Raw genomic sequence first — 18,136 nt, forward strand, 5'->3', positions numbered from 1 at the left:
GAAGAAAGATCTGACGCACTCAACGCCTACAGCACTGATATGTTCGCTGACAACAGCGGAGCCAACTGCGTGTGGGATGGACTCGAGGGGGGACAAAACAGGGTTACGGGCAGATGTCCATGGTGCAGTGGCGGCAGTATTATCGGTCATGATGGGGAGGTTCCTGAAAAGGAGGCTCAGATAGAAAAGAAAAGAGAGCTTTGGGAGCAACTTGAAGAAGATGAGATTCGAGCTCGCTTCTAGGCAGCACAAGTTCAACGTTACTGTGACACAAACATTTTCGAGTTCCACTCTCACTCAGGCATGTACTCCGCTCAAGCATGTACTCCGCTCAGGCATGGCACTGCAATCAAGCCCCTTTCATGCCCTGCTGGATTGTCCCCCCAGTTCGCCATAGTGTCCTGCTGCTCTTTCCGCGGTATTGTTGGCATTCAGGATGCAAATCCCTATGCTCTTGAGAAGAATCGGTTCTGCGGAATGGCCTATTTGTTCTCCATTTTCACTTTCGGTGGTAGAACTGCGCCGCCCGATGATGGCGTTTATTTCACTAATGCTCGCATGATTACCGAAATTGCAGGTGATGAGACGGTCGGCCGCAGGCGAGCGGATCGCTTGTACCATTGTATCTAGACGTCACAGAGCAGCGAAGCACATAGAGTGCAGTCTGTGATATTTGTGTGGCTATGTTACTTACTGTTGTGGCATGTTGTTGCCAAATTAGTAGTTTGCTGATGGACAGCCCAGAAGGCTCCAATCAACCAAGGTGCTAGACGCCAACGCCGGCCCCTAGTGCGGTGGTTCACGCTGGAGAACTTGACAGCGGCGCATTGTAATTTTACCATGTGAATTCCGGACAGTTCGAAATTCACCGTACGCTACCTGTGATCATGCGTAGTCTGGTCGAACCTATTATAAATAGGTATGAGGACTTCATTTCTGCCTCCTCCGAGTCACCCCCAGGGCTCTACTTTTATCAGGTCCCCATGAAGCTTCTCGCAAGACTCAAGTCCACCCTACTTTTAGTTGTGGTTGCTTGCATCATTTCCACTTCTGCCCATTCCAATGGCCTTAGTGGTCTGTACGCTTTGGTGAAAAGGCGCATGCCTAGTCACTCTAACGCGTTCATATTTAATCTGTCGACATCCATCAGCTCAGACGTGGACACGTTCAAAATACGTGATGCTTCGCATGATGAAGGAGCTGGAAATGCGAAAATTTACATCGAGTGCACAACCATAAGCGCTTGTGCAAGAGGACTGTATACGTGCGTCAATTTTCAGCCAGTGAAGCAATGCGGCTTGTCTCAATTTGTCATATTGACGAACTAGCTATGTCACGGAATTCGGTGGTGTGGATATCTGGTGGACAGGTTCGCGACTTGACCAGCTCCCTCACCAGCTTCCCACCGTCCAGGAGCCGGTAACCAGAAGTGCTATCGTGCCGTATCGTTATTTCTTCAACACGGTCACGTTTGACTACACGGCTGCATTCTACACTTTCGATGATTGGTCTTTGCTTCTTGATTGGCTCGCGTTGCGCGGTGTCAACCTCCCTCTGGCTTGGGTTGGTTATGAGTATATCCTGGTGGAAGTATTTCGAGAGGCTGGGCTCACTGATGCGGAAATCGCAGACTTTCTGTCTGGTCCTGCCTTCCAGGCATGGAACAGGTTTGGTAATATACAAGGCAGCTGGAGTGGCGACCTTCCAACGCAGTGGGTCAACGACCAATTCGCTCTGCAAAAGCAGATCATTCCCCGTATGGTTGAACTGGGAATGACCCCTGTTCTCCCATCGTTTACCGGATTCGTCCCCCGTGCTTTGCACAACTTGTATCCAAACGCATCTATCGTCAACGGCAGTCAATGGGTCGGCTTCTCCTCAACATATACCAATGTTTCATTCCTCGAACCTTTCGATCCCCTTTTTGCAATTTTGCAAAAGTCCTTCATCGACAAACAGGTCGCCGCGTACGGCAACGTCTCCCATATCTACACGTTGGACCAATACAATGAGAATGATCCCTACAGCGGCGATCCCGCATATCTTCGGAACGTCACCTCAGCCACGTTTGCAAGTCTGCGAGCAGCCGACCCGGAGGCTATATGGCTCATGCAAGGCTGGTTATTCTTCAGCGGTCAAACATTCTGGACCACGGAGCGCGTGCAAGCATATCTCGGCGGCATCCCGGGCAACGATAGCATGATTATCCTTGATTTATACAGCGAGGCGCAGCCTCAATGGGAGCGACTGAGCTCATACTATGGAAAGAAATGGGTTTGGTGCGAGCTGCACGATTTTGGTGGCAGCATGGGATTTGAAGGGAACTTTGTGAATGTCACCGCGGAGCCACTGCGCGCCCTGACATCACCTGGTTCCTCTATGGTTGGCATGGGCTTGACGCCTGAGGGTTTGGAAGGGAACGAGATTATTTACGACGTTCTGCTTGACCAGGCTTGGTCTCCTACAGCTATCAATAGAACATCGTATGTGTCGTCCTGGGTGTCAAGGCGATACTACATCTCCGACCTCCCTTCATCTGCTATAAATGCGTGGGAGATCCTGGGGGCAACGGTCTACAGCAACCGAGATCCATCTTCGCAATCCACCGTGAAGAGTATCTTGGAGCTAGCACCCGCACTCAGCGGGCTCGTTAACCGGACGGGACCACCACTCCCAACTCTTGTCTTCTACGACACAAACACGACTATCGTCCCTGCCCTGCAGATGCTCATACAAGCAGGCTACGAGTCCAAATCGTTGCTGAACATTCCAGAGTTCAAATATGATCTTGTAGATGTCACACGCCAGCTGCTCGCGAACCGCTTCATTACCCTCTACGAAACACTTGTTGCCACGTACACATCGAGTTCATCCAGCAGTGCAACTATCACTGCAGCCGGTCAACCTCTCTTGCAGCTAATGCATGATTTGGACGAGCTTCTGCTCACCAACGACTACTTCCTCCTCGCGAACTGGATTAGTGCAGCCAGGAGCTTGTCGCATGGAAACGCGTCATATGCTGCGTTCCTTGAGTACAACGCACGGAACCAGATCACGCTGTGGGGTCCCACAGGTGAGATCAATGATTACGCATCCAAGCAGTGGGGCGGCCTCGTTGGCACATATTACGTTCCACGATGGACGGCCTTTGTAGAGTACCTGGTCGGGACGAAGGCAAATGGCACTGCGTACAATGCGACGACTGTTGCAAACGCCATGCTTATGATTGGGGAGCAGTGGGATACTCAGACGTGGGGCCAGACGGTGAATTGGGAAACGGTGGGCGACTCGTGGAGTATGGTGCAAGCTTTGGCAACGAAATATACGTGAAAAGGTTATCGGTATCTTTATCGTATATATTGAGGGTGTGATTTGACTAACCCATCTGAAGGATGATTCAGAGTAGGCTGCGAGCGAAGGCGTATTTTATACCATGAACATAAGTAGATAGCATGGTGCCCAGTTGAACGTTGAACTAAACGGATACTCACCCTGTTGCGCTTTGTAAACTACTAAGTAGGAAACATTGGAATTCAAATTCGTCTGCTGCGAAGCATTATTTTCTGTATGTCAACTACGCATTGCCCTTGGATTTCCCAGCACTAAATCCAGGATCCGGCGGATATTCGTCATTAGTTCCATCACGATCTTTGATATATTGGTACTTCGGGTGTTCGTGTCTGGGGACAAGTGTGTAAATCCAGCAGCAATGGATGAGAGCAGGACTTTACGACCACCTTAATATTTTACTGGGGCTAGAAGAAGCCAGTCACTGCTGAAATCTTGTGCCGAATCAAAGTCACCCAATAAAACTAGCTGCGTGGAATTTCAATTCCTGTTAAACATCCAGTCCATCAGCGGGTTTCCAACGATTTTCATTGGAACCATTATCCACAGTGAATACCTTACAAACGACTTTCTACATTCAAATCTCCCCAGAGCACACCGACTCCAGCCATTCAACATCACTCCTAACCTTCGTGAGGTTCTCGCACCCATCTGAAGTGATCAATATGTCGTCCTCAATGCGCACGCCGCCCATTTCGCGGTAGTCTTTCAACAATTCGCGGTTCACATATTCTGACTCCTCTACAGCTTTGAGTAGATGTTCATGGAAGTATATTCCCGGTTCAACAGTCTATCGAAGTAAGCAGCTGAATAATCCACACAAGGTTCGAACTTACAACAACCATGCCCTCTGCGAGTGGTAACCGGAGCCGCAGGTAGGTGTAAAAACTGGGGTGTCCAATGTTGTCTTGTGGAATAGTCGTGTTGTTTATTGGTTTACTTGCACTCGGGACATCATGCACATCCATTCCCAGCGAATGCCCGACTCCGTGAGGGAAAAAGGCCGAGCTAACTCCAGAGCGCATGATTTCGTCTTTCGAGCCTTTGAAAAGTCCGAGGCGGAGGAACCCTTCCACAAGAATATGATGGCAGAGGAGCTGGATGGTGTCCCAGTGGATGCCAGGTCTGAGTGTTTTCATCGATTGCTACGCAAGTGTTACACGGTGGTACAATGGACTCATAGGCAGGGCCTACCTGCTGCATCTCCAACACAAGAGAGTATATTTGCTTGCTCTTCTCAGTAAACTTTCCGCCGTTTCCAACAGGCATCGTGCGTGTAACTTGAAGACAGAAGTTCAGACTTGCCTTGACACTTAGTTGCTGTCACTCACTGTCTGCAGAGTAGCAATCCCATTCGCATCCTGCGTCGATAAGGAGTACCTGAGGCTCTAACTGCCTTTCGGGTGTAGAGCCGTGTGCAAATGCATCGCGATTCAAGTGATCGTGTGGCTTTACAGGTCCCCAGGTGAACTCTCGGTCGTTACAGCAGTAATGTAACGTAGCGGCCCTCTTAGAGGCAGCAACGATAGGGAGATATGCTTGATGAACAGCCCTGGCGTCATTGGTGAGTTGTCGGGCATCAGTGCTTATTAGTGAGTTCGTACCCTTCACGCCGGCATGACGCAACGAAGGTCGCTTCTGCTTCCGCCTCTTTCTCAATCAGCCACTCTCCGGGAAGAAGGGGACGATCAATGCCTGCACCCTTTCCCTGAAGAATCTTACCCTGTACTGCGTTGCCCAAAACGCGCATGACGGTCTCATGCGCCCTCGAGCTGATGTCGTTTGCGCGTCGGAGCATTGATACCTCGTTCTCATCCTTGATCAATCGTGTTTTGTGCAAGGAAGAGAGTAAGTATGCATCCGTTGCGGTATGGGTCTCTGATGCAACAATAGTCGTCGTGTACTCCTCGGATAAAGTGGGAAATAGAGGCGAGTTGCGCGGCAATGTATGGAAGACAGCTTCTGGATGTGACTGAAGGAGTGAATCGATGGCAAATTGTAGCTCTGAGCTATACGCAATGTCGGTTACGTCAAATAGCAGCTTCGCTTCCTCGATTGTTGGCGGTGGAACACTCCACATAAGGTCCGCGAGCTCTATTTTCGGGATAGACAGCTTGACGCTCAGCCTTGTAGAAGTGTTTGCCTGTTCAGGCTGATACAGAGCGAGAAGGAATGATCCAGGGACGGAGCATCCTGAGAGGTAGTAGAAATTAGACTCTTGGCGAAATGGTAGCTCGCGATCTGTGTCGTTTCGGAAGGGAGTATTTCCTCCTGCAAGAAGAATGACTTGGGGCTACTCGCGTTAATCGATGCTAAGCGTTAATCTATGGGATATCATATTGAGCTACCTTCTCCTTCAACTGCGATGGAAGCACATTCATAAGCTGTTCGAACGTCCTTTGTACGTGTGCCCTCGCTGCGTTCAACTTAGTCAGTCCCCCTTTTCCAACAGATCTATATCAGCACCAACCGCAGTAAGTCAACCCAGACATGATGATGAATGAAGTGAACAAGTGAACGGGTTGTGAATGAGAAGATCCGGGGTGGCGGGTTAATACCACGGCCAGTGCTATGTATTGGTACCAAGCGCTATCACATGCACACCGATGGTGAAGCGGTTATCATGCTTGCCTTCCAAGCAAGCGGCAGGGGTTCGACTCCCCTTCGGTGTAAATTTTTCCTCACGTCAATTCACACAAGCAGAAGCTTTTGTACTACTGTACGCTTTTTGGGCAAAGAAACTGTAACCGACCAGGTCGAATTTGTAGTCAACAAAGTCGGGAAGCGATGAGCCGCCAATCAGAAAACATTCCAGATTTCGCAAAGTCACGCATACCATAGCTAGTAGGGCAATGATTGTCAACCTTTTGCACACAGCGGCCATCTACCATATGTAAGGACCAGGTGTTTGATCCCGCGGAACCAATTCGCGTCGACTCCATGTGCGGGCTCCACTCGAGCCCTTGCTCTAGCGTGGGGGCCTCGAGGACAAATTTGTCATGAAAAGTATGGCAATAACGGATATATCGCAAACACTACAGCAACACCCTAAACTGCTGGAGATGGTGCGCAATGCCTGCCAGACGGGCGCATTCTCCCATATCGCCGACCTCGGTGAGTATTTGTGACAGTCAGATAGATACCTCCCTATGCTGACAGTTACTGGTAACGCAGAAATATTTCAGATACCCCAAGCACTCTCACTGGTGGTCTAGGTGTCTCGATACATGTCGAACCTGGGCTCAAGCATACTCCATATCTTAGCGCTCGCTGACAGATTTGGTGCAAGTGATTATCAGACGGAACAAACCGAAGTGTATCGAAATTCGGTTGCCTCCAACCACAGCAAGCAAATCTGAGCATCTAGCAGATCCGCTCATCATCACCATCTTCCTTGCCCTCGACTGTTGATTTTCGCATTCCTGTGCCTGCCCTCATCGTCTCTTCTTGGCATGCCCCGCAAAGAGCCCGAGTCAAGTACGTCAGCCAGACGGAGAGAAGCGCTGTTAGACTCGCCAGCACGCGTTGCACCTCCTCGAGCAGGAGCAAAGTATCCACCACCATATGGTGCACAGCGCCGCCAGGATGCTCTTTGGGAAGGTGAGCAACAGTATTATGATACATATTGAGTTACCCATCAAGAAGCAGGCGGGAATGAGGCGCTCCCCCCTCAATGGCATCAGTTTCAGGTGCCGAGTGGTGCAACAGGATATCAAGACGACACGCTTATTATGGTTTCATGGAACCGACCTTTACCAGGAGTGCGACTAGGTGAGCGAAGAACGTGCTACCAGGAGCAAGGAACTCATGGCTGAGCATAGATGAACCTGGACAACTCGTGATTGATGGATGTGAATGGCACATCTCGCCACTCGGGCGGTCCTACTTTGTCAACCACGACAGTCGGACCACATCCTGGAAGAAACCAAAGCCAGTGCGTCCAGCAGAGAGTTTGGTGCCGGAGTGCATCATCGAGGGTCACTCTAGATGCATATGGAGCCTTGCCTGCTTGGGCACCAGTTGTAATATACTGAGTGCGGCGGATGACTCTTCGATTCGCCACTGGAAAAGAGACGGAGAGCCAGTAGGAAAGCCTTTGGATAGCAATGGTGGGGGGATAAGCTCAATGACATTATCTCCGGATGAAACAATGGCCGTGAGCGGAAGTATGGACGGTAGACTACGACTGTGGAACATAAGGAAGGGCATTATGGTCGGCGACCCGTGGGAGGGGCACAATGATGGAGTGAGGTGCCTCGATTGGTCTCCAAATTCCTTGGAGATAGCAAGTGGATCGCAAGATGGCACCATACGACGATGGAATCCGAATGTTGGCCGGCAAACAGCGACACCAATAGAGACCGGTCATGGCTGGGTGAATGCTGTCAAATACTCTCCCCAATGCGACAAATTCATGAGCGGCGGCCACGACAGTATAATCCGCGTGTGGTCCAAGGACGGGCAGTTGCTCATCGAGATCAAGGGACATGAAGACTCGGTGACGTCATTGTGTTGGTCCAAGGACGGCGCACACATCTTCTCCGGGTCAGGCGATTACACCATCCGAAAATGGCGGTCAATTAATGGAGAGGAACTCATCGTTCTTCAGGGTCATACCAACGCCATCAGATCCCTCTGTCTGTTACCTGATGAAGGCCATCTTGTTAGCGCATCAGAAGACTGCTCAGTTCGCATCTGGGACCTCAAGACCAATCAGCCAGTTGGAGTTCCACTCTTGCATGACGACGAACTCTTAACTCTTGCTATATCCCGTGATGGAAAATACATTGCTAGTGGTGGATTAGAGGCAAAAGTCTATGTTTGGAGCATGGAGGCAGCACTCAATCAGCGGGGTGGCGACCAAGTTGGCGTGCGTATGTGCATTGGCGCCTTAACACATTTTTAACGGTTCTGGTTTAGAGCGTGGATGATGCCAATGCAAACCCTGACGCGAAGTCCAAGGCAAGTCAGCCCTGCTCCTCTTCTCTTTCCCACTCGATCTTACCTTTTCCTAGGGGCATCCAGTGCGACCGAGAGATGTGCGCCGATCAGTTGTGATTAACCTTGTCCTTCGCTCATTTGTTTGTTCAGTACTTCTCCTCACACCCAATTTTCTTCAGACAGCACGCGAGTAACAAAGGCTCGGCGAAATATGTCAGTGTTGCTTTTCGTTCCTGAACTCTTTCTCGCCTGACACTGATATAGGGCAAAGACTTCTTCGCCAACGATACAAATCGCGCGCCAGCTCCGCCTGCGAGCCCATCAGCTGTCCTTCATAGTTTGTTCGGTTCACTACGTTTCCGTACTCGACCTCCAAATTCACCTCGATTAACAACGCGCGAGCCCCGACATTGGAATTTCAACTTAATTTCTGTAAGAATTTCCAAACGCACCGTTGATGTACCCGCTGCTCGTGATGAAGACGTGAGTTTTCTCGCCGTCACTTCTCTTTCATTCCATTAAAATACAATGCAGAGGTACGGTATTACTCCTGAATCTGACGCGGAAGCTGCCGCAGCTATGCAACGTACGAATGTCAACAACGAGGCCGACAGTTCAACCCAACCAGGTCAACCTACGCCGGTGGTACAAGGGTCTCAGGGACGACCAACAGAAACACAAAGCCTAAGTGGTGGGACAGGAGACCTGTCTTATGAAGTTAACTGCTGCGGCTGCTGCGGATTTTTCTTTGGTCCCCGTCATCCCACCTCGCATCGGTCCTGAGTTCATTTGCTGGAAGTCATTCGATGTTTTTCTCTTCTCTCGTGTGCGTTTAGGCGTTGTATCTCACTCGTATGGCATAATGATGTGACAAATCACTGGATTCCTAATATGTCTTATCGTAAAAGCGTGTTCAAGTTCGCCATGGCCCTCTCGAGTCTCGATAGAGGACAGTCCTATGCTGGCAATATGTTTTCTGGAGTTTCTTACGCTCTCCAGACGAACGGTGTCACCCCACAAAAAGAATCTCCCTCCTTGGTCCTGCTCCGATCCCTTTTCAGTGTTTCGATCTGAAGTAGCCCGAGATCTCGACGTGCTCTTGAAATTTGGCTGAAATCAAGCTGCTGAATACCTCAAAATATCGTAGCACTGATTCATAGGGCACCAGTCCGGATCTGGTTCAGTGCCAGTACAAGCAGGGCCAAGCTTCAATATTTGATGCAATTGCTGAAGGCTCAGGTTAAGATGCGAGTTGCTTCAAGCTCCTTCTGATGGCCTCTAAATCTAAGTGGCATAGTCCTGGCCACCAGCATCCAAAGGAGTATCGAAATCACTGGTGCCAGGTGCTGTGGCACATATGCCTAAGTCGATGCAAAGCAAGCAACATTGACCGTAAGAGGAACAGCACTCACTTACGGCCCCAGAGAAAAGCGAAAGCAACCCTTTGTCCACGGTTAAAAAAAAAAAAGAGATAAATCACATAAAATTCTGGGCCTTCTTGCTTTTGACCTTCCCCGTGATCGTAGTCGTCTTACCCTTCTGACTCTGAGTCTTGGGCTTACTAGCCTGGAACAGCTTGTCAGCAGCGACCTCGTCCTCATCCTTTACCTTCTTCTCGTCATCAGAAGCATCGACGACTTCATCGTCCAACTGAGAGAAACGTTAACGCACGGTGACGATCATGCTCAAGATACTCACATCAAAGACGTCTTCTAGATCAGGCGCTGGACCTCCTGCGAGTTTCTTGGGGACTTTCCCGAGGTCCGTTGCTTTATGGAATGGTATGGGATGATCCGTGCTGTTATACCTGGGCGCACTGTCAGCTACGAGCAGACATGATTGATTGGTGAGCCTGACTTTTTCGTAAACGATGTCTTTGTTGCGGGTTTGATGAGCTTGTTAACAACATCGTCTTTCTGCGCGTCCACCCCAAGCTCGACGACAGTGTCCCAATCTTCACGGGAAAGGTAGTACTCGTCCATCCGTTCAATGACGTCATCGACAGCGGCCTTGAAGAACGCGTTAGCAGCAAAGGGGAAGAGCGAACGACAAAACCTACCGCGCCCCGGTCGATCAATGGCTTGACGACGTGTGGGTATAGTGCAGGGATGTACGACTGTCGGATCTCGGATTTGTCTCCCGAGACTCTGAGACGCATTCGGACCTGTACGTCTCCCAGTTGTCGACTGAGCTTGTTCTGTTTCGAATTTTGACCTAGCCACCTGCGGATATCATATGAATGATGTGTGTACGAGGGATCCACGAAGAACGTACTGAGGGAACGTCATTGGGTTTTGGCCGCCGTATCCGCCGCCTGCACCGAACAAGAATGAGGCAGGTCGTACCATCGAACAGACTGCATGTAACGGCATTAACGACCAGTGCTGTTCCGGCCTGAGGGACGTCATGAGATCCAATGAAAGCAGAGATGCTACATTTCCGCTCACCCGTGAATCAGAGCATCGACAAGATCAGCGTCAGATATGGAAGACGCGGCTTGATCCATCAGCTCGAGTTGCTTCAACATTTTCGGTGGTCCTTCGAGGTTCCGTGCCTTGACAGGTTGAGTCTTCAAATAATTTTCCTATGAAGAGGTTAAGTATTTTCGTAGCGCTCAGGAGCAGTGTGTTTCACTTGAATGAAGAGCGGGACAAAGGAATGGTCGTGGAAGTACAATTCCATCTTGTCGCCTAGTGTCTCTCGAGCGTTCGGGCCAAACGCGTACGGACCAAGGATTTTGTATGTCACGTCGAAAGGCGTCAAGATGGTGTATTTTTCGTTGATTTTTGCACTGACAATATAGATATAATAGGTGAATGAGAACGACGAAGAGTACACGTACAGATTCTTCGCTTCGTCGAAGTCCATGCTACTACTGGATAGTCGCCATGTAGATAGCATATTCAAAACCTGTCGAATATCCGACTGGGATCCAGTAATAAGCTGATCGATGACATTCGCGGGGATCTTCATCTTCTCCCTAGTCGGCGACATCAGCATGGTGTCAATACAGAGTAAGGACAACGTACTTGTATGCGATCGACATTATGCGTGATCGGACAGCTTGGGCCTCGGGGCTATCGCTGCGGTGAGGTCCTGTTATACGTGAGGTTGAGTACGACGTACCGTCTAAACGTCATGCCAAAAGTATTTGCGATGAGTGGCTTCAGCTTCTGGGCACCTCTATCATTAGCGATACAGATGATGGGGATCTGAATAATGAGGTAAGATGAATGCTCGAGTGGATGGATTGAAACGTACTTTCGTCTTCTTGATCAAGGCGTTGAGAGCGCCGACACCACCCCTGTCGCCAGCGGACATGCCATCGACTTCGTCCATGATGAGACACGTCTTGTCGGTGATTCTGACTCCTGCTGCGTTTGTCGCCTATTGACGTATTAGAGTGACCATGACAGACAACATGAAACAAACAAACATCATTTCCGCCCATCCACCCGTCTAACGACAGGTTGCTGATGTTCATGCCGCTCTGATTGTTTGTGAGCACAGTGAAAGGGTACCGGCAAGGCTCTGCTCTCGACTTACCTCAACCAGCTTTTTGCTGCGCGCATCGCTTGCATTGAGCTCGATAGGCGTGAACCCTTCGAGCTTGGCGCAAAGGTGCGCACTGGTAGTCTTGCCAATACCAGGTGGGCCAGTGATCATCACTGCGCGATAGACGTTCATAGCGTTTTTCCCCGGTTTTTTGAAACCACATTTGAGGCTATCTGACCTGCGCAAGAATTTACATTGACCTGAAATAAACGCTGATATGAAGACCCACCAGTCGTGAAGCCACAGTTGGAGTTTCTCCACCTGGCCTTTATTACCGCAGATTTCCTTTAACGACTGAGGAGCGTATCTCGTTGTCCACAGCTGGCTGGAGACATCAGTTTTGGAACTATAATACATTTAGCGGATGTGCTAGGTAAAAAACGAGTGCATACTAACCTGCCAAATTTATCGGCGTCCTTTGATGCTTGTTTCTCCCTCCGTTCGAGCTCCTTTGCTGCCTGTTTGATCGTTTCTTGCTCCTTAGCCACCTTCTTCTTCGTTTTCTCGTCTAGCTCCCCACCACCTGGTCCTTCGCGAGTAGCGATTAGATTAAGGAACTCGTCCTCAGAAAGCGTCTTGAGTCGGTGTTTGTTGATTGCGTTAAGCTTCGAAGGACCGGCATTCTCGCCTAGGACGACAAACGACGTTCTTGATGAAGGTTGCAATACGACACGCCTGTGAAATCATGAAGCTGAGTGTACACTGTGAGTGTAGAAAAAAACTTACCCTCCAAATCGCTTTGCTAAGTCTGTTGCTTCGTCTCGGGAGAAACTGCTGAGCTCGCCAGTGAAAACAAAGGCTAGTCCCTCGAGACAGTTGGGCGACTTGGGCTGAGGGACCTGTTTCGAACCCGGAGCAGACGGACCAGCCAATTTCGCGGCTTTTGCAGCAGCCCAGCTAAGTAATGAAGTTCAAAAACAGAAACCGAATACTGAGAGTTTGCATACTTGAAGGTTTTGGAAGGCGGCTCTGCATCCTCTGCTTTAGCCTTGCCTGTGCCTGTTGCCTTCGCTTTCTGCGGGGAACGTTTCTTGGGGGGCGGTTTTGCCCTCGGGGGAGGCTTAGTCTTGCCCTTCTTCTCAGGCTTGACGTCTTCCTCGTCCTCATAGTCGTCCTCACTCTCCTCTGCTTTTTCCTCGGAGGAGTTCACCACGAACTCATCTTCCTTCGATTTCCTCGATTTGATAGGCGCCTTTCCGTTCGCTTTGGCCTTGCTTGTCGATGTAGTTGCTTTCGACGTCGATGCTGACGCAACCACCTTCGGTGCAGTCGTTTTCGAGGCCGATACTGACGCGACTGCTTTCGGTGTAGCCACTTTTGAGGTTGAAGCCGAGGCAACTACTTTCGGTGCAGATTTCGCAGCGACGGCTGCCTTCTTCTTTGGCGGCGACGCGACCAATTCGCCCTCCTCGTCGGTCGAGATGACAACGATGTTTTTGCGCTTGAGACTCTTTTTCGGTGGGATATCGTCACTGTCGATCATCATCGTACGGTCGGACTTTGTCCTTGCCTTGTGCTAGGAGTTCGCGGGAGTCATGGAATGTATTAAGGAAGGGCACTCACGGTATTATCTCCTCCAACACCACCGAAGAAAGAGCGAAGGTCTTTCCCTGTCGCTGCAACGGTCTTTGAGGGCTTAGCGGGTGCCATGGTCGTCCGTGCTATAGCAGGGTGCGCGTGGTATAGTCGTGTTCACACCGGACGCGGAAGCACGTCGCGTCACAAATGACACGCTCTGTCACGTGTCGCTGTGACACACTTGAGTAGGTAAATTTGAGCATATCATTAATGTACAACCCTTTCTCTCTCCAAATCGTAGAAGGTGGAAAATCAGATAATTCGTCAGAACACCTCGATCGGGTATATAAAATCAAGCGGAAATCTCCTACGCAACACTTTGAGTGAAAAAATATCGATATGGCAAGGTCTTTTAAGATTTGCTCTGCCAGTATACGTCAAGATCCATCATCATCGTCCCTATGCCTCTGGGAGCACACTTTGCACCCATGATCTGCAACACACCCATCACATAGCACACGATCGCACGAGCATTCAGCATCCCGCACACACGCCATGCAAAGTCGACTCGAGCACACCTCGCACGAAACCGCCAGATGCGACTCACAGCGATCGCACATCTTTACTTCACAACTCCCGCACGACGCCACGAGTTTAGCGGGCAGTTCCTTCAGCTCCTCGTCGTCCATTTCCAAATCTTCTTCAGCGCAGTCGTGACAGAGGTTCGATTTGTTGCATAGGACACAGTCGTCGATGTAGGAACAACTGTAACAGAACGGCCGGTGACAGCGCGGACAGCGGATGAACACGCTGGGATCATGTGCCGCACAGAGATCGCATGCCCACACCGCCCCGCACAGACATGTTATACCGCCACTCGTGCACTCTGGGCAGATCGAATCAGACCAACATAGCTTATTTCGGCAGCTACGCCAGCCGGGCAGGTCGCATTCCATGCAGGAACCGCGCTTGGGAAGGTGAGTGCGTGCAGATTCAGCGTAGGCCTTAACCAGGCCAGGAGCGATGAACCTGATGTCGGGTACGCGAGGCATCGGCGGGATACTGAGCGGATGACCGGTACATGAGGAGATATCCTTCGCACAGCACCAAAAATTGCATCCAGGACACTTTTCTAGCTCCCGCTTGGACCCCTGTTCCTGGAGGCATGGCAAACATAGCACCTCCGTTTGATGTCTGACGCACCGCGCGAAAGGGGGATCAGAAAGTCCACGGCATTCGTGCGACTCGCACGATGCGACCTGACAGCTGTTGCAGTGGATAAGATTGGAATCACATATGGAACATCGAGAAGAATCTGATCGTAAACGGGCAATGTCTACGGCACCATCACCCTCCTGTAGTAGAAGGCGTTTGTGGTATTTCTACCGAAGTCAATTCGCTTCATGATAGTGGATAGGTACTGGTCGGCCCTTACCTGCGCTTGCAGTTGCTTCGATACCCTACGTGCAAGGTCACTCTCGGTCCAACGGTCGAAGTCGAGAGGAGATATGAGCAATTTCTGTGACATCGCGAAAACGAAATCATAGATATCCATCACGTCAGGTGTAAGCTCGCTAGGGACGCGGATGCGCACGTCGTGCACCTTGTCTTCGATCTGCATGTGATGGAGTAGAATAGCAAAGCGCGTAACGGACTCTGTGGAGAGGCGGAAATGTATGACAACACTTGATAGGATGGTTGGTTCTGGCTTTTCTTGTAAGACTGCGTACCCGAGGGTCGCGATGTGATTTACTTCGTTGATGTCGGAGGGCTCGTTTGGGGGGTCTAACATGTGGTAGACCGCTTTCATGACCCGGAATATCTTGGTGCGCATGGGATGGCCATTGTCTCGCTCGCGTGGTGAGATGATTGTCCAGGCAGGCATTGCAAGCGCAGATGGGCCCGGCTGTCAACAGTAGTAGTAGTAGTAGTAGTAGTAGTGAAAAAACATCAAAATTATGGCAACACCCCAGGACAGCCCCCGTAATTTCTATTCTTGGCCAAACTCAACGTTGTCGCGATGTCAACATCTCAAATGGTGAGTTGTTCATGAAACTGGAACAGAAGCATTCATTTGTTCCTTACATCGTGTTTGTCGTTCACTGACATCGTGACTTTGCCCAATAATTTCAGTTTCAAGCTTCTCTTTCGTGGGGGATTCACAATGGCAATGTACCAGTACGATTTTGGAGTCGACTTGATGTTCATCCACGTTGGGGGAGCACCGTACCAGACTCGGAGTAGCAGTTGATATGTTCAACAGTCCCTCATAAAGAAGACCATGAACCGGATGTCACGGAGCGCCCGCAGGCTAAGTATCCGTTCAGTTCAATGTTTAACAGTTGATCTCATATAGCTTGGTGCTGTGACGTCCTTCAGAATACATCGTAGAAACTTTGAAGGTGAATGATTTTCCTTCACCTTCATTCTGTCGCTATCCATTCACTTTTGTAGCAACTTTGCGGTTATCTTCGACGAGTCTCTATCTGGCACGGCGACCTCTCTGTCCATAACCAAAACTTCGCACAGGCAACGAACGAGCTTGGTCTCACCTTTGGCAAGTGTTTGCAGTCTCAGGCTTGAATTCCGTATTGTTTTTCTCCAATAGATACTTGCTATATGCTCGCCGTGATGTTTGGCCATCCAGCGCGGGCGAAATTTGTTTCAGACCCCGGACGGACGAGACTGGCTTCAGACGTCAAATGGTTAAGTATGGTGTAAGGCTTAATAATGAGTTCGATGGGGATTGATAGACCACGAGTGATGAGTGAGTGGGAGTTAATTCACTAAAGATACAAAAAAGTAAGGACATCCTTTTATATCTAAGCGAGTGGCTCATCGAAGCGGTCCAAAGGGAATTCCATCGTCAGCGGAGTGGCACTCCTTATAATGGCGATTGGCAACTGTCTGGGTGACAATGCCCCAAAATTATTTCTACAGCCAGTATTTCAAATAATCCAGCATCTCAAGAGCTTTGCCGATTTTTTGATGTTTCCGGCGTTCCTGGCGTCAAGGTGCGCACCATGATAATTCCACCTCCGGATCGTTTTCCGTCAACGGCATATCGACATCATCCATGAAGGCCTTTTCAATTTTTGCAAACGTAGCACGGCAAAGTCGACCAGCTGCCGACACTCTCAACTATGCACGTCAAAACCTCTCTCGCAAGGTCCTAATCCATGTGACGAGAGGCTCAGCCGCTTGACTACATATTCAAGTCTGTCAGGAGTCGCAACCTCATGGCTGGAAAGGCAGTCATGAGTCTGAAACTGTCGATTCATGCAACACGTCATATTTGTTTTATTGTACATATAACATCTCTGGCACTGATAAATCCCGTTGCCTGATCCCTTTTTTTGGCATGCGAGCCAAAGTACGCTATCCAATTTAGAGTACACGAGTCTTCCACTCATCTTTCACAGTGTAAGCCTCTGTGATAGTCTGGGGAGCAGTCGCAGACTGAAACCCGACCCTGAGCATGGCCTCATTGCGGGCGAATCGGCCTTGCGCATACAAGCAAGTGCTGTTCTCGACCGCAGTGCCAATGGTCGCGCCTTTCTGCCAACCATGGCGCTGGGTGTGGCATAGCTCCTGCACACGACTGTTCACAGTGATGTAGAACACGCGGATCTGTGATAATGAAAGAAGAATGAGATTGTGAGGCACGGAACAGGTGGCATAAAAACTCGTACTTCTTGCAAGTCCTTACACGCCACAGCTGCGATGGGCGTGTTGATACGGGCAGCAGGCATGTTGCTATTGGTGAGTTTGAGCAGCGTATAGGTCGTGCTCTTTGGGTCGTTCAACGACATCTCATAGATCTGATAGTCCTTGTTTTGAAAGTAGACGCGGAATTTCCCATCATCGTTCTGCGCTGCGCACATCGTGGTCCCGACGAAGTTCGTGGGGAGAAGGTCGGACATGTTCGCGGACTGGGAGACGGCTGCTGATTCGGACATGGTTGCTACAACCCGTGAATATAAATACCATCGACCATGGATGTGTTGCTAACTGTGACTCACTTTGGTAGAAGGTAGTTGATGTGATGAATGTTAAGCAATGAACGAGTCTTGCTTTTAAACCTCCAGGCAACCCCTGTCTGGAGAACAGCGCGGGTATAGGTGGTTCCTTGCTCAGAAGAATATGAAATAGGAGGAAGTCACCGTGGTGTCTGGGCACGGATCTGACCGTCATCCACAGAATCTGGGTCCCGAGATGCGGCCATTGTACGCCCTCAGACATCAATATGCGTACCCAGGCCTGCGGGTAACATGACTACATAGTCAGATGAAAGTCTGAAAATTCGCTCAGTGCAGCACGTGGACACCTCTCAAAGGGCCAGAAGTGCTAAATATCCAATGACAGCGAATCTCGCCTTGACGAAAAAGCGAATATTGTCAATTCAGCAAACCATTGGAGACCGATTCTGCAGTCATTCCACACCATCAACAAACTGTTGGATAGAAGCGACAGCTACGCCATGAAGGCCCGTATAGCCGTGTACTATAACGCAGGGCATACGCCCCTGCCTCATTGTCGGCCGCAAAGTAAGGAGCCAGGGTCACCAAAATGCGCCTATGTCCACCTTTATTCTATGTTGCTCTGGGTCCTCCTCTACACAATTGGAGATGAAAGAGGAGTCCCCGCGGACATGGATCTGAACGTGACATACAAATTATGGGGCCCAAGATGGGGCTATTGTGGGTCATCAAAGAAATGACATCTCATGTGCACCTAGGCCTGCGTGTCATCCAGCAACGATGACTGTATAGTC

General features: G+C 50.0%; 6 protein-coding genes and 1 non-coding gene across 7 annotated transcripts; 3 read left to right on the forward strand and 4 right to left on the reverse strand.

The window, feature by feature from the left end:
- Window positions 1-26: 26 nt before the first annotated feature.
- Window positions 27-765, forward strand: DEU56DRAFT_834004 (uncharacterized protein). Its single transcript, XM_041354683.1, has 2 exons — window positions 27-210; window positions 277-765. Exons 1-2 carry the CDS (start codon window positions 40-42, stop codon window positions 628-630), a joined length of 525 nt encoding a protein of 174 aa, XP_041202925.1. The 5' UTR covers window positions 27-39; the 3' UTR covers window positions 631-765.
- Window positions 766-983: 218 nt separating this feature from the next.
- Window positions 984-3,330, forward strand: DEU56DRAFT_746553 (glycoside hydrolase family 89 protein; the record flags this gene model as incomplete). The annotated part of the gene is made up of 2 exons (XM_041349209.1): window positions 984-1,264; window positions 1,329-3,330. 2 exons carry the CDS (start codon window positions 984-986, stop codon window positions 3,328-3,330), a joined length of 2,283 nt encoding a protein of 760 aa, XP_041202926.1.
- Window positions 3,331-3,455: 125 nt separating this feature from the next.
- On the reverse strand, window positions 3,456-5,863 carry DEU56DRAFT_834010 (Creatinase/aminopeptidase). The gene is made up of 9 exons (XM_041354684.1): window positions 5,819-5,863; window positions 5,697-5,764; window positions 4,953-5,641; window positions 4,680-4,900; window positions 4,543-4,628; window positions 4,185-4,493; window positions 3,905-4,138; window positions 3,738-3,835; window positions 3,456-3,680 (listed from the first exon to the last, which is right to left on the reverse strand). Exons 1-7 carry the CDS (start codon window positions 5,838-5,840, stop codon window positions 3,926-3,928), a joined length of 1,608 nt encoding a protein of 535 aa, XP_041202927.1. The 5' UTR covers window positions 5,841-5,863; the 3' UTR covers window positions 3,456-3,680; window positions 3,738-3,835; window positions 3,905-3,925.
- An 85-nt stretch (window positions 5,864-5,948) lies between these two features.
- On the forward strand, window positions 5,949-6,020 carry DEU56DRAFT_t106. The gene has a single exon. It is a non-coding gene; the product is annotated as a tRNA-Gly (tRNA).
- A 3,492-nt stretch (window positions 6,021-9,512) lies between these two features.
- DEU56DRAFT_927323 (replication factor RFC1 C terminal domain-containing protein) lies at window positions 9,513-13,494 on the reverse strand (the record flags this gene model as incomplete). The annotated part of the gene is made up of 20 exons (XM_041358607.1): window positions 9,513-9,939; window positions 9,988-10,096; window positions 10,147-10,298; window positions 10,349-10,511; window positions 10,564-10,683; window positions 10,737-10,873; window positions 10,924-11,080; window positions 11,132-11,269; window positions 11,319-11,366; window positions 11,416-11,501; window positions 11,551-11,676; window positions 11,726-11,779; window positions 11,836-12,022; window positions 12,074-12,190; window positions 12,241-12,519; window positions 12,571-12,741; window positions 12,777-13,058; window positions 13,083-13,102; window positions 13,133-13,360; window positions 13,408-13,494. The coding sequence occupies 20 exons, from the start codon at window positions 13,492-13,494 to the stop codon at window positions 9,766-9,768; spliced, it is 2,835 nt and encodes a 944-aa protein (XP_041202928.1). The 3' UTR covers window positions 9,513-9,765.
- Window positions 13,495-13,589: 95 nt separating this feature from the next.
- DEU56DRAFT_94618 (uncharacterized protein) lies at window positions 13,590-15,356 on the reverse strand. Its single transcript, XM_041359032.1, has 2 exons — window positions 14,798-15,356; window positions 13,590-14,744 (listed from the first exon to the last, which is right to left on the reverse strand). The coding sequence occupies exons 1-2, from the start codon at window positions 15,245-15,247 to the stop codon at window positions 13,800-13,802; spliced, it is 1,395 nt and encodes a 464-aa protein (XP_041202929.1). The 5' UTR covers window positions 15,248-15,356; the 3' UTR covers window positions 13,590-13,799.
- Window positions 15,357-16,749: 1,393 nt separating this feature from the next.
- On the reverse strand, window positions 16,750-17,478 carry DEU56DRAFT_894628 (uncharacterized protein; the record flags this gene model as incomplete). The annotated part of the gene is made up of 3 exons (XM_041356368.1): window positions 17,385-17,478; window positions 17,055-17,326; window positions 16,750-16,992 (listed from the first exon to the last, which is right to left on the reverse strand). The coding sequence occupies exons 2-3, from the start codon at window positions 17,319-17,321 to the stop codon at window positions 16,750-16,752; spliced, it is 510 nt and encodes a 169-aa protein (XP_041202930.1). The 5' UTR covers window positions 17,322-17,326; window positions 17,385-17,478.
- Window positions 17,479-18,136: the final 658 nt, after the last annotated feature.

This window comes from Suillus clintonianus, assembly GCF_016758775.1.
Source record: "Suillus clintonianus strain FC179 chromosome Unknown DEU56scaffold_124, whole genome shotgun sequence".
In the NCBI taxonomy this organism is placed as follows: domain Eukaryota; kingdom Fungi; phylum Basidiomycota; class Agaricomycetes; order Boletales; family Suillaceae; genus Suillus; species Suillus clintonianus.

What these genes read in the sequence shown, in the direction of transcription:
- DEU56DRAFT_834004 (XM_041354683.1), top strand. Translation starts at nt 40, where the DNA reads ATGTTCGCTGACAACAGCGGAGCCAACTGCGTGTGGGATGGACTCGAG. An exon ending in AAAGAGAGCTTTGGGAGCAA is followed by an intron (nt 211 to 276) that starts CTTGAAGAAGAT and finishes TGTGACACAAAC; the next exon opens with ATTTTCGAGTTCCACTCTCA.
- DEU56DRAFT_834010 (XM_041354684.1), bottom strand. Translation starts at nt 5,840, where the DNA reads ATGTCTGGGTTGACTTACTGCG. An exon ending in GTCTGGGTTGACTTACTGCG is followed by an intron (nt 5,765 to 5,818) that starts GTTGGTGCTGAT and finishes AGTTGAACGCAG; the next exon opens with CGAGGGCACACGTACAAAGG. An exon ending in CATCGCAGTTGAAGGAGAAG is followed by an intron (nt 5,642 to 5,696) that starts GTAGCTCAATAT and finishes TAACGCGAGTAG; the next exon opens with CCCCAAGTCATTCTTCTTGC.
- DEU56DRAFT_94618 (XM_041359032.1), bottom strand. Translation starts at nt 15,247, where the DNA reads ATGCCTGCCTGGACAATCATCTCACCACGCGAGCGAGACAATGGCCAT. An exon ending in CGAAGCAACTGCAAGCGCAG is followed by an intron (nt 14,745 to 14,797) that starts GTAAGGGCCGAC and finishes TGACTTCGGTAG; the next exon opens with AAATACCACAAACGCCTTCT.